The following is a 21,728-nucleotide window of genomic DNA, read 5'->3' on the forward strand; positions in this document are numbered from 1 at the left end:
CGGCAGCACAGAAATTGTCAGATATTCCCATTAAAACTTGTTAAGGACACGCAAAGGCTGAATTGTGTTCCAGCTTGCCTCTATGTTTCATTTCATATTGTCTTCCATAAGGCTAAGGTCTGGCCTAATTCCTGATGCTATCCTTGCAGCAACAGCTCCGACAAACAGAGGCAACGCACATACAAAGCCCCAACAAACAGCACTCACCACACTTCGCAACATTAGCTCTGTTTTAGTTCCTATACAATAACACAATGCTAAATTCTTCAGAACAGAGACATTTTATATTATCACCGCCATTTCTCACATTAATATTATACAAATACAAAATTCTGTAGAACACATATAACTGTCCATGCATTATTTCTCGAGCATTTCCAATTCAGCTGCTTGAGAAAGGGGTTACCACTCTGCAGTTGCAGACAGTGCGCACTGTGCTGAAAGCATTTGGGGGAGAAGGGCTGGGAACCCTTGCTCTGGGAGCAGATGTGAGAAGCCACGTCTGGCCATGCAGGCCAGTTCTTTTTATGTCGTTTCTGTCCTTATCGCTTATGTGGATCACCTAACACAAGGGCTGTTTTGAATGGTTTTATCCAACTAGCAAGCTAACCCTAAGTAACAAATACAACAATACATATACAACTGTACAGAATAAAAAATTAATGGTGTTAGAGAAGGATGATGCACAGAGACATTATGTGTGACACTGGGGAGGAAGTGGGGGTAAGTGCGCATGGTTAATATGAAAAGATGTCAAAAAAAATGAAGCATAATAATAGCGCAATTTATCCTTGCTAAACGTACTGCGCTGTGCTATAATTAAATATGAAAACCTAAATTTATCTCTATGTTCGGCTGTCATTAACTTAACAGGGAGTGCACATGTTCTAATCTAATGGCTGATTTTTTTCTCCATGTGCAGCATATTAAAATGTATATTAGCCTCAAGGTGCATAAACACAAAATAATAGACCAAAGGTTTTGGCCTGTGGAGAAAAAATTCCATGCTCAAAGGCCGTCAAGTAGCTGGTGATGCAGGGGAGACACTCACTTAGCCTCATTAAGCCAAAGCTCTCTTTTGCTTGTCTTTTGTTCTGCATGACAGCAGCCTCTTTGTTGTATAATAATTCATTCCAAGTTCGTTCCAAGCTACCGAAACTGGTGAACTGTGGCCATTTTAATGAGCAGTATTGGTGGTATGCATAATCTGGAAGCCACGTGGACCAGGCAATCACAGAGCACTGCAGCCAGCAAAATGAGATACTGTCGAAATCACAAATTTGTCAAGTTGTTTTTGGACAGGGTATTATAATAAGCACTAAAATATGCATCTTATTACTCTGCATCTGCCAGTCAAAGATCACTGTAATGAATGCATGCTGCAGGGTATGACCAGGCCGTTTCCCTAAGTAAAACAAACTGCAGAGTACAAAAAAAGAATTATGTATTTTTGGCAGTGCCTAGATTTTTTTTTAAAATCCTTTTGCATCAGGAGTTGGATTTTCCTGGCTTGATGTCCATTGCCAGCAGTGAACGCACTAAAACCACCACAGCCAAGGAGTTAACATGAATACATTGTTTCTTAATAGCCACATTTACTGGCTGTGAATATGAAACTCTAAACTCAGTGCTTGAAGCAAATTTACCATACAGTACATATAAAACCCACAAAGATTAAACTACTTTAAATCCACTTTAATAATCTTAGTTCCTTTTGTTTTATCCATTTCTACTGCAATTGGCTTCACCGTTAGGGAAGATACATTTTATGTAACAACCTGCAGTCTCCATGAGAAACAGCACTGTAGATAATCACAACATAAACTTCCATAATAGACCAGTAAGGGGGAAAAAAAATATGTTAGAGAGGTCCTTTTTCCTACAGATTGGTCAGGCTCATAATTGCTTTCGGCTTGCAAATGCTGGGAGGTTCGCCAACGGCAGCAAGTCTGGTAAGCGTGACTTACACGGTGGGGTGCAGAGATCTGCTCTGCAGGTGCTCCCCGAAACACTACTGGTGATGCTCCACAGAGGGACCATCAGGCTCCCACCTGGAGCCATGCCTGTGGAGACCTTGCATTGTGTCAGGGGAGGAGGTGAAAGACAGAGGGGGAAGCAGGAGGAAAGGACTTACTTCCTCATCTCCCCGCAAATGCTGGTTCAGATATATTTTGGCAGAGCCTTATTTTTGGCCAACCCAACAAGCATATGCGGCAACAGTCCCTGAGTGTGCTGATGCATAGTTCCCATAATATCCTAAACCAAGAGGTTTCTTGATCAATATTGGCTTACACTTAAGAAGCTTTGCCTGGCTGAGAGCTATAATTCAGATGCAAGCCTTAGCTAATGGGAAAAAGGATCAAATAGCCTAAAATGCTTTTTTTCCCCTGTCTGACTCTTCTTCAGAACCAGTGATGGCAATATGGGAAAAAAGTTTTCTTCATCAATATTAATTTTTTATTGCATTCTCTGTATTACCATATAATGAGACGGTCTCTGTATTTCTGGCCACAGCCACAAATACTATTTGTTCTGTCTTTATGCAGTGCTTGAAACACGGGCACAGTTCTTTACCGTACTGGACAAACTTGCCTTCCCAAACAAGGAGCACTTTGAAAAACTAAGGGTGAACACCTCTGCTCTGTGAAAGCAGTCAGAGGTCTTGAAGAACATGAAGGCAGCCAAAACTTGGTGCATGCATTGCAGTGGTTTCTTGCATGACTGGGAGTTCACAATGTATTTATTTAATAGAAGAGCTAATTTAATATTTTGTATGAGATCTCGATGGTATAGCAAAATTTTTTTTCTCTGACATGTGAAAAGCTATTCAGATTTGACTGCAATCAAGTTAGAATTTAACAGGTTTGTACCATTTAGAGGACTCAGCTTCTAGTACCCATAGATCCTTGAAGGAAGTGCATATTTTAGTCTTAATGGGAAGTTCGTGTATCCAGAGAACAAAATCAGCAGCTTGCTAAATTTAAGGTAATGAGAATTTTCACTGAAGTTCATACACTGTGCACGTTCAGGATCATTCTCATCTGTCTGCTGGAGAAAATCACCTTCTATAAATGCATTTTTACTAGATATGGTTTTAACATTTTCAATACAGCACAACCTTAACAGCTGAGGAGGATCCACTATGAAAATCAGTTTGTTTTGGGTTTTGGATGTTTCTGGAATCAAAATTCTTAAATTATGACTTTTTCTTCTTATTAATTTTTTAAAACTTTAGACATGATCAAACAAACCAGTTTTTGCAAAATTTCTGGTGCTGAAAGCAAGGTATGAAAAATCCATATATATTTATCTCTTCTTATAAACTCACACCTACCAAATTAATAGACTGCCAATTTTTAAAGTTTAATTACCTGGCATGTATAGAGGCCACTGCATTAAGTATGATTTTTATAGCTGACATTAGGTGGAAGTTTTTACAGAAAAACACTATACCACTTCTGTGACCATCAGCTGACACCAGTGCATTTCTGGGACATAATCACTTCATCTCTCTGGAGTAAGATCAGTGAGCAACTAATAAGAGAGTCCTGTAATGAACAGGCAAGGTGAGACAATGACTACACACAGGAGATCAAATTGTACCTCTGGAGGATACTGTACCTTCTCCACATACCTGGTGAGAACAGTTATCTTTATCCCTCCTGGTCATGCATCTTCCTGAGAAACTCAGGCACATTATTTTAAGACACAATTCTGTTAATTTTGGATTGTAAAGATACTACCTGTGCTCTTCCTCTCTCTTATGCAGTCACCCTAATAACTTTGGGTTGTAAGAGCATGCTCTACATCTTAACTGTCTGCCTGACTGCATCATGCACTTGATCTCAGTCCTAAATTCATGCTGAGGTAAGTGAGCTTTTACAAAAGTTCTTCCTCAAGGGCGTCAGTGAGAAGCAGTGTGGTGTCATCATTACCTTGCCATTCTCTCATCTCAGTGTCAAGATTTGCAAACTGAGATTACAGCTGAGACAAGCTAAGTTTTATTCCATGCATTTAATGGAAAGGTGATTCAGAGGTGATATTAATGACAGTCATCTGTGTCAAGGCTTCAAACGTCAGGTCCTCTCACAGAAAAAAAAACCCAACTAAATAAGCCATCAGAAAAGCAATGAGGAAGGCGGGCCAGAAGACTGGCTTTGTCCACCTTTGTGAGTCTGACTCTGTATCTATGTTAGGACTGTCTTTGGAGCAGTTATGGATAAGGCTACAACCACAGGAAGGAATGAATAAAATTGGTGCAGCTAGGGAAAACACTATCACACGGTGACTGGAAGTCACGGCTGAGGCTGCCATTCTAAGCAGGAAACTCACTGTTGTTACAGGCAGTGCAGTACTACGGATCGCGTCTTGGACAATGGCAAGTACTGGCTCCAGCCATGTTAGCAAAAGGGAAGAAGCTTCTGCTCCTGAAAAGACTATCACAAAATACTACCTGGCTCAAAGGTGATAAATTTAGGATCTACATACCAAAAAATACATTCTGAAACCATGAAAAACTTATAAACAGTACTCAACTTTCCAAAATATTTTCCAGTGCTACAATGCTTTTCATCTGTTAAGGGCTATAAATTATCAGATGAAAGTATTAGTTTCATTAATGGAGAAGCATGAACAGGTACTAATCAACATGATTATCTTTTTCAGCCCAAAGCAGATACATTTGCTATTGAATTGCTTATTGTATTACACTATTTAGCACAGCATTTTTAGTATTCTTTCTGTTTAGGAAGGAAATTATTGTGATAAATGTTAACAACTAACAGTGATAACTGTTCAGTTTGTCATTTATCTGGTGACTGCATGGCAAGACAGCTTCAGTTTGATGTCAGGTGTATCATTTACAAAAAAGTATTTATCTTTTAGTTCACTCTGGTCATCAAATACTACAATATTTCATGACAAAACTCCACTGTGTCACTCTCCTGTGGCAACATGCTGCACTCAGCACCCGTTTGATGCTGAAACCGGGACAGAAAATGAATTATCAAAAGAATAATTCACTGCTATATAAAAATATGGACCTTAACATTCAGTATTGCACTGTGAATCGAAATAGATACTAAGAACATACTTAGCTGAGAATACGACCAGTCCTAACCCTTTAATGTATTAAAAACTTGGAGAAGCTCAATGAGTTTGTATACAATCAGAAAGCAAGTGGTTCTTGATGCTGTTGAAAATAATTCTTCTCCCTCAGTTTCTTCTCATTAAATTGTCATTGCCTGAACTTCTTATCCCCATGGTTCTGTATGAAAACTAATAGGAATTTTGTAAGAAAATGGAGGATGATTCCTTTACATCTTTACATTTACTGCATAAAAATTATATCAAAATTAGCATCTTCACTTTTTTTTTTTTTAATGCAAAAGTTCATCAGTATTAGCTGTTTAGCTTCTTATGGGGTCTTACTGAAGAAACTGTATTTCATCTCACAATAAGACAAACTTGAACAGGTCCTTATAATTTTTTATTTATGCATATTTATATACATATATGCATATTTATGCATAATGCAAAATATATATATAAATGCAGGATTTTGGCTGTCACATTTCACTCCATGTATAACTTGTATGTTCCTACACATTACTTCTGTTGATGAGAACATATACATCACATCAACAGGCTATCTTCTGTTTTCCAAATAGAGTAAGGACGTGTTTTTTAGTGAATTTATTTTAGGAAGAGAATCAGAAGTGTGTGTTTAGGATTTTCTGCCAAGCAAGTCAGATATTTGTGTTTGAATCTACATGAACTACAGTACTTAACTAATTTACTAGGCACAAGTACATGAAATCCAATATTGATGATAATTTATGAAAGTAAGAATACTGATTCCTATAATACTGCAAACTTAGTTTATGATAACATAATTAGTTACACTAATAACACTGCTTAGGCAAAGCCTTGCTAATTACGATATTATAAATATTAATGATATCAAGCCTTTGTATTTGATTGCCCCTAGTAGGATCATTTATCATGGTATTTCCTTTTACCCGTGTTGCATTATTTTTATTCCTTTTCTCTTAGATGTTCATTCCTGGACAAATAGCCATCCTGAGCTTATGCCTAAAATACATCACTATATATAGCACACATTATCAATGATGCAGCCTGGTTAACTTTACGTTATTATTTAGTAGCAATGATCCAATGATATAATTCAGTGCTAAGGGCAATTAAATACACAATCAGTTATATTCTGTATGCCTTGTTCCTTTTAAATGTCTAACAGAGCCAGCCAGACAAGATTACATAGGGCTTTGTTTTTCATTCTTTTTCATGTGACCTGTTTCAAGTTAAGATTCCTTTGAATTATTAAATGCTTCCTTAAAGCATCTTTCCATGCTACCTTTTTTAAGTTAATTATTGATGTAGTGACAAGTGGAAAAGACTAGGAATTTTTTTTTTTCTTATTCTAAAGGACAGGAGAAACATCTTTGACAATGGTTGTCTGTTTAGTAAAATACAAAGGTAATAAAAAGAACACTGAATACAGCTTTAAAGACGAATTGCAACAAACCTCTGTTACCTGAGTTGGAAATGCTGTGCATGTTTCTACAGGTGTTAAAGGAAGGACGTTTAGATACAACCCTTTCAGCCTGGTTTAACTGCTTAACCTAAGTAGATGAAAATGAAACTGCTTATATCTTGTTTTATTTTTAAGCGGTGTATTATCCAGAGCTTTAGGAACAGGATTGTCTTCTCTTCTGGAAGGTAATGTTATAATTTTCAGAGCTCCACAGAGAACAACAACAATATAGGAGTCTCTAATCTCCTGCTAAATCCAACTCCAGTCATCAGCAACGATAAGCAGAGATTTGGAGGTGTTTGACACTCCAAATCCTATTCTTTTGTAATTCTTTACTTTTTACAACATTTTCAACAGTGTTATATCAGATTTTTGGAAGGATAATCAATAGGGATGATGTGTAACTGAAATCAGTCTTCAAAGTGATCTCTAGTAACCAGAAACAAAAGCTCAGCCTCCCTGCTGTGCAGGTATTTTGCTTAGAGCAGTAGGCAGCAGGGCATCAGCAGAAAGCCAGTTACACCTCCCTGCTTCTCAGCATGGATCAGCCAGTGCCCTGGTGGAGGGCTAGAGCAGTACTGGGGTGGCTGCAACCCATTGCATCTGGCAAAAATCTCCAGATATGCTTTTGCAGCAGGGAACTACTAGAGCAGAGAGAAAAGAGTCTAGAGGTTAGAATTTCACAGAGACCATAGTTTACATTCCTATTCCATCACAGACTTTCTAAGTTTAAATAATCTTGAAGAATCTATTAAAATTATTTGGTGTCACTGTTCCTCACCTGGAACTTCCCTGCCTTGCAGAAGGTTTGGGAGTTAGCACACACGAAAGACCATGACATGCTCAGCTACCATGACCGAAGGGCCACTCCTACCTGATACAGTTTTCCAAGTCAATGCTGGTTTGTGACAAGCTGTCTCAGCTCGTCACGTCCAGTGCTGGGGGGCTTCCATGTCTCCTGAATTTTGCACCCTGGCTAGAACACCCAGGAATGTCTGGCACAATATTAGTATCAATTTGAATTGAGTTGAGTTTCACTAAAAAGTATCAATCTGAACTGAGTTGAGTTTCATTAAAACAAACAGTTCCAGAACTTGTTCCAATGCATTTGCAATTTTACATCCCACACTTTTTTTAAAAGACATGATGTTATGAATCAAGTGGAGAGATCATATTTACAGTAAAAATGCTACCCCATATCAAGTCATTTCAAGTTTGTCTTCTTAAGCTGCCTTTGGATATTTGTTAATACTCCGAGAGAAGAAGACTTGGTGACTAATGGTGACAGTAACAGTGGTTAGCCAAGGAAAGTGGCAGAAACTGCATACAATGATTATGGAATTGCATTCAAAGCCAAGACATAGTGTCATTATACAGGAATGGCAACGAAATGACATACCTTTCCCATCAGTTCAGCGATTCGAGTTACTGGCTTTCCTTTCTGATGGCGCATGGTTGCAGGACTCTGTCCATTCCAGTCTTCAAGTTCCTCAATGCTTTTCAGGTAAAGAAGAGCTCGCAGTCCGGTGCAGTAGTCATCAATAACAGTGAAATCTTGATTCTGGATTGCACTACACACCTATGAAATGTAAGTCAGTTATCAGCAACATCCAGGCAGAGGAACGTACTGAATTAGCAAGCTCTTTGGATTTACTGATTATCAGATGACCCTTCCTGCAACTTGACTGAGAAAGAACTACAAGAATTCAGGATATTAATTGGTTGCTTAATCCTATGTCATGATACCACCACTGCAGTCCAGGAGAAAAAGGACTCAGTAACACTAGTTGTGCCTAGGTTTCCTAATGGCAGTCCTTAGACCAGACCCAAAGGCTGTTTAGAAGTAAGCCTGCAAGTTCAGCCCTAAGCATGCCTTCCAGGGAACTGGTGCTGAGCATGCCAAGCACAGTGGCAAACCACCAGCTATGCTCAGACTTTTGCCTACAGACAGACAGTGGTATTCCCCAGACCGCTGTGCTCAGGAAGTACAGATATATCTGTTCAGGTCCCAGAGCAAACCACAGACTTGCTGAGGTCGCGAGGCATTTCTAGAGATTGTCTTGTCCAGCCTCCCAGCTCAGAGAAGGGTCAACTAGAGGAGACTACACAAGATCATATCCAGCTGGGGTTCGAATATCCCCACAGACAGAGACTACACAACCACTGTGGGTAACCTGGCCCAGTGTTCCATCTCCCCTGCAGGTTTTTCTTATATTTAAATGGAATTTTCTGTGTTGCAGTTTGTGCCTGTTGCCTCTTGTCGTTTCACTGGATACCCCTGAGAAGAATGTGGCTCTAACAGAAGTGTCCCAGTGAACAGCACCCATTAAGCTGACCTGTTAGTATGGGTGAGCACGGCCAGGCACAGAACAGAACAGTTCCCTTCTGCTAACCACCACATGCCATTCAGTGGTACTGCTAGGCCAGGTCACTTTATTTTGGATACTTTAGAAACACAGATAGCAATATAGCTTTATAAACATACAAAGCAATGATCCCTGACCTGCAGAGCTTAACATGTAGACACAAAAATGCTGACAGCAGAGAACAGTCTGTCCATTTACACAGATTCGTCTGTACCACTTTGTGGATATCAGCTCAGATTTAAACCCACCGAAAACTCCCACCAAACTGCAAATGAATAAAAATATCCCTGACTCTTCTCTGAACACCTTTGCATTAGCTAAACTCTAATCATCCATCAGTGATGAGGTGCAGGGTTGGTTGAGTACCATTAATTGTCAGTCCCTGGAAATGCTTTGAAATTCCAGATGTGTCGTTGTTTTCAGCCTCTAATTCAGCTTTTATTCTAAAAGCTTAAAAGAATGCTCCTGATAATACCTACACCTACATACACACATAATGAACGCAACAATGAAACAGACACCTATTTTAGAAAGTGAATGTGTGCACATGCACAAACACATCCACACTCCTTGGACAGCAAAACCCACCTTGGATCATAATTGACATCAACACTTAAAAAATACAGGAAATACAGAATTGTTTTCCACATTTCAGAAATGGTAATGCAACTAGCAATTCTGAAGACAGGTACACATCACATTGTAAAACACCGTACACTACAGCTGTACAAGGAAAAAATAAGGGCAAACTATAAAATAAGCACAAGAACATTTTCTATGCAGCACATTTACATTACACAAAATCTGTTTCTCTGGAGAAACAGTGTGGGCATTAATTAGGTCTGTTACGCATTCCATAGAATTCAAGATTTTTTTTTCACAGCAATTATAGAGCACATCATAATGATTTCCTGTACAGGTTATTTAACTGCAAAACCCAACTGATGCTTATTTAAACCTTTTTATTCACCAACGGATTCCCTGTTTTTTAGTGCATGGGTAACACTTTTATTAGCTATTCTTAAAAATACTAAAACTGTAAAAAAAATACAGTTAAAAGCCATGTCATGTCACTTGAAACAAGTTCAGGCACTGTTGTCAAAATCCTGAAATATTTTGACAGGATGTATACACATGAGATACACTGGAGGATACCTGTAATAACCTTATAAATAAAGAGGCTTCTACTGTTTTCCATCTTGTGGTACAGTGTTATGAACTGCAGTAATATAAAAATGTGCAAAGATGATATCACACTAAGAGCTAACATTTGATCCTTGTGAGTGTATATGCAGTGTGCTGTTCGCCTTCCTTGGAAAGCCAGGTAGGTTCCAGAACCAAAGGCAAAATTTAATTTTTTAAGAAAAATGTAGATCTCTGCACTAAAGAAAAATGTTAACTGAAATGGAAAGACTTAGAAACAGAATTAGCAAGTGGTTTCAGATGATCCTCCTCTTCTGTAGGAGCCTTATGACTATGGTGCCCAGTGGTGCAGATAATTAACCAAAGACATGCCTTTCACTGATTTCACTGTGATAAAAGCAAGTGCTTATGTTTATGGGCCTTTCCTAGAACAAGAAAGATGCAAACATTAACATACAAAACCAACAGAAATAGTTTTGCCATGAATTTGGCAAATTCAAAAACATTCGGAGCTTTGAAATTTCTTGTGTTGCACAAATTAAGACGGTGAGATTGTGTTTTATGTTTACAGTATCTTGCCTGAATCAATGCAGAAGCCTTTGCTGCATTTTAAAAGGTGGTGAACAAAATCAAAATAAAAGGTCACCCTAACCCATCAGCCATGACAATTTCTACACCACAGAGAGAGGTTTTTAGCATCATACCTGGCTGCCTCTGAATCACCAGTTCAAATGACACCATGGCCTCTTTTCAGCACAGAAGAAGTGGAAGGGTAATAGACCAGGTGAGATTCAAACTCACGCATCCAGAAAAATCGCCAGAGAACTGAACCAACCCATCTGCACACATCATTAATGCCCCTGCTTCACTCCCGCTGCTTGCACTGGGAACAGGCATGCTTCCCCCCCCTTGCAAAGCTAATCGCCAAGTCCCCTCTTCTGCTGGTATCTTATTTTACAGGTGTGAAGAGTAGGAAAAGCAGTCCAGCAACAGCCATACTTAAAATAGAACTACCTTTTGTTTGCTACCACCTCTCATTTAGTGTCTTATTAAACCACCTCAACAGGAGATAAAGGTGAGCAGGGTGCTGCTCTAACAGCTGTTGACCATGCCTTGCACACCAACCAGACTAGCAGCACAAAACTGAACTGCAACCAGCCCTGCCTGGTCAGCTCCCCTCCTCAGCATCACGTTATTACCAACTAAACACAGCAAAATGGGCTTCCCTTTAGAACCTGAAGTAAAAGCCTGAACAAAGATGTAACTTCACAACGGAGAACATATACATGGTCATACTGTACCAGACCATCCGTCCGTATCCTGTGGACATTACAGACAAGTATAAGAAACAAAGTCACTGTGGATGAGTTGCTCATGTATTTTACCAGCCCAGGTTCTGGCAGGAGTAGTGCTGGAACTTTGCATAGCAGAGATGGCACCTGTTTGATATCCCTTGAGCCTACGTAATCCAAGTGAATCTGTTTTATGACTGTTCACCGACCCAGGCTTTCACCTGAAACATTTAGGTAGAAAGTAGCTTTTTCTTCTTTGGAACATGAGAGACGGGCCCTGTAGGACAGAGTGAGGTCCAGATCACAATGAAGCTGTTAGCTGCCCTGCTGACAAATGCTGTCCTGCTGTCTTGCTTGTGTTTGTCTCCAGCTTTGGATCAGAGCTAGAAGAAAAAGATGCTGACTTTTTTCCTGCTTAGAAAGGTAATGCAGAGTATTAATACTGCACTAATATACAGGGAGATAATATCGCATGAACTTGGTTTTACTGCATTGCCTGGCTCTGTCTTGGCAGTAGAACTGCTACAATTCAATTTTTAACATCTGACCTCCTCTGCTTTCCCCCAGATCCAGACGCCAATGACTGCCCCTCATGTCCCAAAATAGACAAGCAAGCCAAGATGCTATGTATGATCAATTATATCGTGCCCTCGGTATTCTGGAATCTGAAACTGTCCAGTTTAAGTTGCAACTGTAGGTTACAATTCTAATCTATACAGACATGTCTGAGGTACTAAAAGACACAATGCCTGTTTTGCTGCTGGTAAATCACACACACCAAATGATCTCATTGGGGAATGGGGATGTGAAATGAATCACAGGCTAAGGCTCTAAGTAAAACTGTTCTGCAAAATGCAATGATGGCATAGGCATGCAAAGGTTCCTGCTGATGTCTTGCATAAGAAATGACCTGTCTGCTCTATTACTAAATAAAGATAAATACTGAGTCTAACTTTGTCAAAGGATTTAGACCCATTAAAAATCTTACTTGAGGAACTGGAAAAAAATGTCAGGAGATTATTATGGCACAAAAAGAATTTTACAGGTTACATGATTGTTATTAATCATTCACATCGATCTGAAACTTTTAATTCACATATTTTGAAGAAAAAGTTCATTATTGGTGACAGGTACTACCACATCAGCTATAAACCACTGTAAATACCTTTGCTTTTAGCAGAATCATTACACAACAGAGATGCCAATTTCTGAAGTCTTTACTGAGGCAACCCCCCTGTACTGTTCACTGAGATCTCTGTGTAAGGTCTGTGTAAGACCTTTTAGGTTTTGTCCATCTATGTTTCTAGGAGCAATGGGGAAAATATCCTGATACAGCATTTTATTTTTGTTTCGCTCTCTACAAAAATGGATTGATTCCTGTCCAAACTTTGGCATACCCTGTGGGACTGTGTGGAAGACCTGTGCCATCTGTGCAGAACCTGGTTGAAGTGGCTGAGGCATTTCCAGTCAGATCACCCACTAAAGTAATTCCTGTTCAGTGTAATCCTTGCATTTACCTACTGGGGGATGTTGCAAAGGAGAAACGACTTTCTCTAACAGTAGAAAGAGGAAGCAATGCACTCCTTCTCAGTCATTACTCTGTCCACTCTCTCTTACCCTGTGACCTTCAGTTTTTACACTAACTTATTATTATACGGTGAAATTCCAGCTGGACAGGTGATGGTGGATAAGACTGTGCCAAAAATGGACTCCAGTCCCCACCTGCATCATTTCTATTCCATCAATAGCAGGGATTTCAGCAGAGGCGGCAGAGGAGATGAAGAACTAGACATGTTTGTATCAGTTCTTCCCTATACTACTTTCAACTAAGAAGAAGTAGTGTGTCTATAACCTCATATACAACTAGCTCCCTGCAAAAAGCTGGAACAGGTCAGAGAATCTAGCCTGTTTAATAATGTGTTGCTTTGCAAGAACTGTAAGTATCCTTGGTGTGACTAGAGCTGTGAGAACAAGAATGCTCCAATGTCTGGCAGCAGTCATGCTCCTATTTGGAATTGTCTCAAAGCTCTACTGAAACACTTTGCCAACAATAAATTTGTAGTAGGAGACAATAGTAATAGTTGGGAGAAAATTTTGATTTTTCCACCCCTCTGAAATAAATGTTTCTCCCTTCAAAATATAGGTGTAAAATAATTGTCATTTTTATGGAAACAGAACTAACAGTAAGGAGGCAGATGGGTGGCAGTGATACACAGTCTAGAAGTAAGAAGATTGATGGGTATATATTTGTATACACAGATGCAAATCACATAACTTGACTGTTCTACCATATTAGTTTCCATTTGTTGTAGCTGTACAACATCAAAGCAGTGATGTCCCCGTATATTGCATTTAGTGGTAATGTAACGGACTACCAAAAAAAAAAAAAAAGTGAGTTTCTAAGTAGTTTCCTGGCAATTGAGACAGCAGGCTCTTTCATCTGTGCTGTAACTGTGGCAGTGCATTGATTTAAACTCCTTCTGAGATCTCAAATGCTTTTATATTCTTAGGTTTTGCTGGCTGCTTTTTTACTTCCCGCCCCCCACCCCCCCTTCAAATGATAAAATTCTAGCATTTAGCAGAATGCCATCTTGTTACCCCAGAAGAGGGAAACTTATTTCAGCTTTGGTTCTAAACTGCATAGGATCTCTAAATAAAATAGCTCTCAAAATGCCATCCGATTAGGGAATTGGCCTTTGACTTCACAGTTCTAATAATCTTACCATAGCAAAAGATAAACAACTATTATTCCCCCGAGACACCTGTGAGAGGTTTTACAATGGATCAATAATTTTGCTTTTCCATTCATTTGGTTAGCTTCCATTGAAATATTTTTACTGATATGCCCAAATGGTAAGCAAAAGATTTTACTGTTTTCATTTTATATTCTATTTTCAATTTTAGCATTATTTATCATCTTTTTATAGAAGCTTTCTTTTTGTATTAAAAATTCTTCCTGATAGTATTACAGACATAAATCCACCTTCCTGTTAGAGATGCATTTATGAATGACCCTAAGCTGTTTTTCATACTAGCTGAGGCTACTGCTCTTTTGATTAGTCCCTACTGATTAAGAATCTGGTGGAAAAAGACTGGAATTGTAAATGAATGCAAGGTAGTTCAGGAAGGATTTTGTTTGTACCCACCTGGGTTTCCATATGGATAGATAGCCTTAAGAAAATCTATTTCATTTTAGTGGGCAGGAGTATGATTATTATCTGGGTGAGGCATACATACAATTTAAAATTTATTCTCAAAAGCAACTAGCAAAATTGACTCAGCTAAAGGGAGAACTTTCTGGGCCACGCAATCTTCATGCTGCATAGCTCTTGTCTATGGAAATCAAAATGTATGTTTTTTAGTCCCTGTACAATGATTCAGATGTGCCCAGATCTACAAAGTAAAAAGCAGTACGTTCAGCATTGGTTGTCTGGCACAGTACTCACAGTAATGTGGCAAAAGCTGTGATGTGAGAGTAAGCAGACAAATAAAATCTCCTCTGAGAGGGGTTTCTGTACTTAAGATCTTCAGGATACCAATATCTATGGAAAGGATGCCTGTGTAACAGTGGTTGTTCCTCCCCATGTCTCATTGAACATTGACTTACCAGCATATTAAATGCATAGCCTAAATTACCCTTTCTATCAGCAATTATTACTTCTGCTAGAGGACTGCAGGGTTAAGAACAGTAGGGGAAGTGGATTATCAGACAATGTGGTACACTGTCTGGAAAAAAATGAGATTCTTTGTTTTAAAGAACAAATCTGTAACTAAGAAAAAGCTTCCCAAATATTGATACAGTACAGATGGAATGATTTGATTCATTCACATTAGCTGCTTAAATGACTCTAGAGAGATAGGTTAGCAGATGGGATGTTCCTTAACAAGGCTTCAGATACTGGATCAAGATGCAAAACTGATTTGGATGATAGTTGATAGCCTTTTTAAAACATTAGAACTGAGCTAATATACATGAACTAATGAACTACTATTTGTTCCAAAGTCTAATATGGCTTTCAGAAAGTAGTTTGAAGGACTCAAATACTATGTCAATGAATTGTCTGAATTGTGGGAAAAATCCACATAATCTTTTTTACCAAGTCCTAGACTTGAAGTCCTAATGAGCTGAGGGCTTACTAGTGATACTTGAGGGGCAACACACAGAAGAAACATTCAAAGATGCCAACAACTCCAGGCTCTGCTGAATAGGCAACCATTCACATAGGGCTTAAGAAATCTATACATATAAAAAAATATAACTGGATGGTCTGATGTCATGTGGGTGTCAATAATGAAGTATTTCGGTTATTTTGTTATACCTCAAGTGAATTCATCAGACAAGCTTGAGGTAAAATGTCATTCTAACCAGAAATACAGGCTAATGTCAGCAAGTAGGGGAGCTCAAAATGTGTTAAAAGGAGAAGGTCTCCAGTCCATGCCAGACAAGTTTTCAGGGTAAGAGCTCTATCTCCTGTATACCTTGGATCCTCTCTACAACAGGACAACATAACACTGACAAGGTGTTGAGCAGAGCTGAGCTGAGCTGACATTTATGGAGCATCAAGGCAGGGACCGCAGGTAAGGAAGCAAGGATGCAGTAGCTGGGCAGCAAGAAGAGCCATACAGCTTGTGTTGAAGCCACGGCAGCCTCCTGAGACAGGATCTAATGAAAGCCTCCCCAGCACCAAGGTGACTATTACTCCCACAGGCACAGCAACCCCAGAGACCTGATTTTTGGGGGTGAAAGACAGACCTTCTTTGTGTGTTGCACTTCAGCAACCTTGGGCAAATGTGAGTGGCCAACAATGAAGGAAGAGAAAAAAAGTCCAGAATCCATTAGCCACCTATCAGACATGGGCACGGCAGGGGATAAGAGCACTGTAAGGGATCCTTCAGGAATGTTATCTGACACATTAATTCCTAGCCTACTCAAAAGTATTTTTTCTCCCCTTAAGTTCCTCTCTGCCAATTAATGTATCTTTGATCTAAATAGCTAAACAGTGTTTGGGAGTGGGAAACTTACTTATCAAGGGACTCTGAATGATGCAATTTTGTATCCCATGTCTTTGAGAGGGGAAAAATGGAAGAAATCAAGAATTTTCAGAAGACTCCCTGAGGTAATTCTTTTTTTCCCCCCTGTCAACCACCCCTAGAGGAATGGTTATATTTCCTTATCTCACTAAAGCATTCTGTCAGTTCTTGGAACTACAAAGTGGACCTTTTTGCAGTAGGTGGGCACACACTGATAAAAGTGTTGATCATGATCATCTTTCCTAAGAAAACAAATATGATTCTACATTCCTTGAGCATTGAGGAGTGTGGGAAACAGCCTCATAATCAGCCATCTATAGCAAATTGTATCATTGCATTGTAGATCTACAAAATGTAAGATATCTTTGAACGCAGATGAACCAACTCCCCTGTGTAAACAGTCCAATCACATATAGAGGCTCTACAACTATCTTTAAATATATGTTGAATATCACTTCACATTTCATTTATTAACACCCAAAGGTCTCACCTCTCTAAGTACTGTTGTGAAAAATGAAATCCTTCAGTTCTCCCAGTGGTTCTACAGCTGCTGGTACAGCATCAGCAGCTGTGCCAGGCAGATGTATACTCGACTTATTTCCATGAATGGCATCCTCCAGCTCCTCCAAAGATATTTCTAAAGCAGGTATCAGTTAAATCACTCAGATCTGGTGGTTTGATGTTAAAAGTCATGAAGTAACATAACACATTTAGTCAGAAGGTAGCAGTGCTTTTAAGATTTTGTTTTCTGAGAGCTAAGCAACAGGAGCACCATCCTCTCCGGACTGGAGCTGGTCCATTATTCCATTTTTGGAAAGGCATATTTGTCAGAAGTGAGTGTGGTTCTAGGAAAGTACACTTTTCAGAAAAGAACTGTGTTCTGAAAAATGTGTGGAAAAGAGTTTCAGAATTACCAATATGTGCTGTTTGACAACATGGAATGCAATGGCTCCATTTAACTTGAAAATGTCTGTTTTGCAATCCAAGTTAATTGGAATGAAAAGGTCAAAACTAAAACATGTTGCAAAATGATTGAAACATAGATTTCATTCACCCAAATAATATTTCTTTTCTTTAAATTTCTTAATTCCACACATTTTTAGAATTTTGATTATTAAACTGGAAAACCCTTCCATCCTTAAACTTCCCTGTGACAGAATAATTATTTCCTGATCATTGGTAATACTCAGGTCCTATAATGCATAACAGATCCAGGGTAAAGCTTCAGCTTTCTTCACCCCAGGACACTCTAAATTAGATACAGCAGGGACTTGAACCCAGATCTACTTTGATTAAAGGAAATTTGTCAATGAAAAACAGTTTCCTCAAAGAAGTTTTCAACAAACTCTAATGAGAACCATCTACTGAGGGACATCCTCCTGTGATCAGAATTTTGAAAGCTGCAGACCTCTCAAAATCAAAGAGAAAAGCAATTTTTCCATTTTGGAATCTCAGTTCAGTCCTGCAATGATTAACCCCTCATCCTTGTGAGTCTTTCCCTCCAGTACTCTCACATTTTATTTCAGCTAAAATTACTTTCATCCTTTATCAGCTTGCCTGTACGAATTTGTGCAGCAGCTGCTGTGTCCATTGAAGAGTGAGATTCATGTGAATAAAATAGTTCTGACCCTCCGAGTCCTTCGTGTCTGAGATAAAAACCCACTTCCACTTTTCCTTAGGGATTGTTTTACCTATCTCTTTCCAAATAATAAATACCAGCAAGAAAAGCAGTGACATAACTCAGGTATTGAAGGAAGTTAAACCCTTTCTTAAACTACTGCCAGCTTCAGAAAAATGGTTTCTCTGTCTGTTTCTTTCATTCAAATTGCATGGATAAAAGGACCTCTTGCCAGCCATATCAAGTTGTGTCAGGGGGCTTGTGTTGCAGTAGGAAAAGAACTTCAAAAAAGGCATCAGGGCTCATATTCCCAGATTGCTGCCTCCTTCCTGGGCAGAAAAAAAGATTTTTCTACCACTGGGAAAATTGGCAGGTCAGTCACCAAACTCCAGCGAGCCCTGCATGGAGCCTGAGCCAAGCTGCACAGCTGTGCGTGCCTCTGCCGGCATGAACTCTAGGACCATGCCTTCCCTGAGCACAGCTCCTCCACTGCTTGCTCTCCCTGTCTTCCTTTCACTGCCAGCTACAGCCTCTGACTGAAAGATAACAGAGCTGCCACTATACAAAAAAAGGAAAATTTCTTACATGCGTACTTTCTTTGTATGACCCATAACATTTCTGAGAAAAACTTCTCTGACAGAAAAGCTTTGCAATCCTGAATGTTTTACGCTTTCCCCTTTTTGAAAAACAAGTCCCCTGCAGTTACAATACATATAATTTAAAACAAAACACAGGAAATTCCCTAAGTAATTATTTGAGATGGCAGTAAGGAAAAAAGAAACTCATCATTTTCCACTGTGCTTATCCTTCCTTCTATTTACATTTTCAATATCCAACAAGGAGCTGCGTACATTTTCAGATTCAATTTCCAGTCACCTCCACATTGGTACACAAGGGGAACTCTGTCTACAACAGAGCTAGTTTCACGTCTGAAAGCAACCTGAGCTGAGTAAAACGACTTGGCCACAATTTCTTCAACACTTAACTCAGCCTCCTTTGAAGACGCATCTCCATATTGCTTTTACATTGTAACCTTTTAAACAAAACTCACTAGATGTCAATTCACACCATGTGGTTTTATCTAACAGGGAGGACAGCTCTGTGTTTGTTCAGTAAGATAGCAGCAGCAGGAACCCACACCTGCAGTGTGAATCCACATCAAAAATAGGTGCAGCAGTAGTGGCTTTTGGAAAGACAAGCAATGTTGTGGATCTTTGGGAGAGATGGAGAGAGCATATTGCCGAAGCAATTATTCTTCACATCTCTTCAACCATTAAAAGTCCCATGTCACCAGACCCAGGGAAGCAGGGTAGACCCCTGGGCAGAAGAGGAAGGAGAAGACGGCTCAGTGTCCCCAGGTGTAAGAGCAGAGAACAAATCCTCTACAGAGGCTGGGAGTGGCTGGTATAGGACAGCATTTGAACTGATGCTCAACTGAGACCTAATTGTTATTAAATAATTATTATCATTCAGTGATAGTTAAACCTACTTTGCATGAGAATCCATTATAAGAATGACAAATAGCAACTGTTATAGAACGAGCTTGGATTCATTCTTACAGATTTATGAAATAACAATCCTATCTATGTAGACCTCATTTACTAGCTGGTGAAATGAGCAGAAATAAAGGAAAGCTAATAGATAAGTCCCATAAGCAGCTCAAAATAAAATGTAAAACTACTGCAAAACTGCACAAAATGAAAGGCATTATTAGCTTAGAGTTTAGTCCTGATTTGAATATTGCAACTTTTCATTAAAGGTGGCAAGATAATAAAAGTAAAAATCAATAATGAAAACTTGTTCTAATTTGATACTGTTTTCCAACTATAACCAAAAAACTTTCTAGATTGCTCTTTGACAAATTCAGATGTCCATTAAAAGCAATGCTCACAGAAAGTTTTCATTATCAATTAGCAATTCCCATCCCAAGCATCTGTAATGGAGCAAGCGTGGCAGTCCTCTAATGACGTTTTTTTATTAGCACAGACAGACAGAACAAGTTGAGTTTCTGTAATTAGCACTGAGCTAAGACAAAAGCAGAAAACAATGAAATGTTTATCAGAAGTGATCGCTTGAGTATGCCTGTCCCAACTCTTCTCTCTCACATTTGTTTTTCTTCTAGGTTGACATGTTCAAAGAGCACTTTGTTCCCTCTTTTGTTTCTGCACGTACTGTAAATTTCAGCTCTTCAGAGAAGGGCCACTCCATTCAGTGCTGCGTCCATTGAAGACTTTTTTAAGCATGCAGCTCTGTGAGCAGCGGAGCTAATGATATCTGGCTTCCAGCAGCTCTGTGTCTCCTGGTTGGGTTCTCTGACGTCTAATAAGGTGTGACTGCCAATTAAAGCCTTTCCTGTGGCTGACAGAGTCCTAACAGCACTGTCCCATGTGGATTCTCAGAGGTCTAATAAAGGTGAGCTCATAGCACGCTTGTGCTTACAGTGAAGGAATGCAGGTATGCGCTCTCCCCTGCCTGACTTTTTTGTTGTCTCAAAACCTGCTATAGCAAAATACTTCCTATCTTTTGGCAAATTTCAGTGAAAATGGCCCAAAAGCTCAAATGTGACTGATGATACTCAAAAGGACATATAAAAACATATCAACTTTCTTTGGAAATACGGGCTAAAACTTGCTGTTTCTACATGAGACTACATTTATCTCAAAGCACTTAAATCTGATAAGTGGTTTTGCCTGAAATGGTATTTTTGGTCCTTAAAATTGTTGGTGGATTTAAAGAGACAACGCTTGAATCTCGTCTTGTATCGTTTTGGTGGCCTGCCACTGCATCCAGCAGTCTATTCTTCAGTCATCAGTTTAATTGGCAAGAAGAATTAGGTCCAACATTTTAACTTCTCTGTATCATGGACAGCGTTGTACAGAAAGGCTTTGTTGTTCTACCCCTTGAGCCACAGCCTGCATCAGAAACTTCAGGGTGTCCAGCTGGTGTCAAAGTGTGTCCCTTTTCAGATCTATCCACCCACAGACCACTCTGCAACTGGCACAAAGCAAAGCCTTCTGCCTCTGTGCCTCCCAGGCACGGGTGTAAGGATGAGCTGGGGGCATAGGAAGGGTGGGCACTTGGTGAGTCCAAGCAGGAGAAGTCCAGCCTTCTCTGCCACACCGATGGCACCCTGTGGGTGTTTAAGACTTGCAGCCACCCACCTGATTTCATTCTCCTTGCACAGAGCTGAGATTAGACGCAAGGAAAATACTGACCACTCAAAATCACTTTTTGTTACAAGACAAAATATATTTTTTCCCAAGTGTCATCAAAAACTTGACTTGGAATTGTAAAAAAATAGCCTGCTCCATCACTGCCCTACTCTGCACTCCCATGTTTTCAACCTCTTACTTTTTCACTCTCCATACCATTAAATGGCATAAACTGTAATTCCTGGATGAGAATTTTTTTGGCCTCATCTAGACACCAAGATGGGTTTAAAACAACACTAATTAAGTACATGCAGAACAAGCTCTGTACTTTGCAGTTCTGTAGCTGTAAAAAATCATAGAGAAACTGCATCAGAGACCTTAATGAAAATAAAAAACAAAATGGGGAAAAATATGGTAAATGATTACAGCATACCTTTACTTCATGGGTTTTTGCAGGTGGGTTGGGTTTTTTTTGAGATTGGGGTGGAGAAAATGGTAACATCTAAATATTAAGATGTGACAAAATGTTTATGAAAAGGTATTTTTTTCCCCTGTCATTTCACAGTGATT

At 39.3% G+C, this 21,728-nt stretch overlaps 1 protein-coding gene across 1 annotated transcript in view; it reads right to left on the reverse strand.

Annotated features, from left to right (window-relative positions):
* DPYD (dihydropyrimidine dehydrogenase) overlaps positions 1-21,728 on the reverse strand; it is a 366,851-nt gene that overhangs the window by 44,754 nt on the left and 300,369 nt on the right. Inside the window, exon 20 of the mRNA XM_037404065.1 lies at positions 7,956-8,135. Within this exon, the coding sequence (XP_037259962.1) occupies positions 7,956-8,135 (180 nt within the window). The remainder of the gene's footprint in view (positions 1-7,955; positions 8,136-21,728) is intronic.

Source organism: Falco rusticolus, chromosome 11 (genome assembly GCF_015220075.1).
Source record: "Falco rusticolus isolate bFalRus1 chromosome 11, bFalRus1.pri, whole genome shotgun sequence".
NCBI lineage: Eukaryota > Metazoa > Chordata > Aves > Falconiformes > Falconidae > Falco > Falco rusticolus.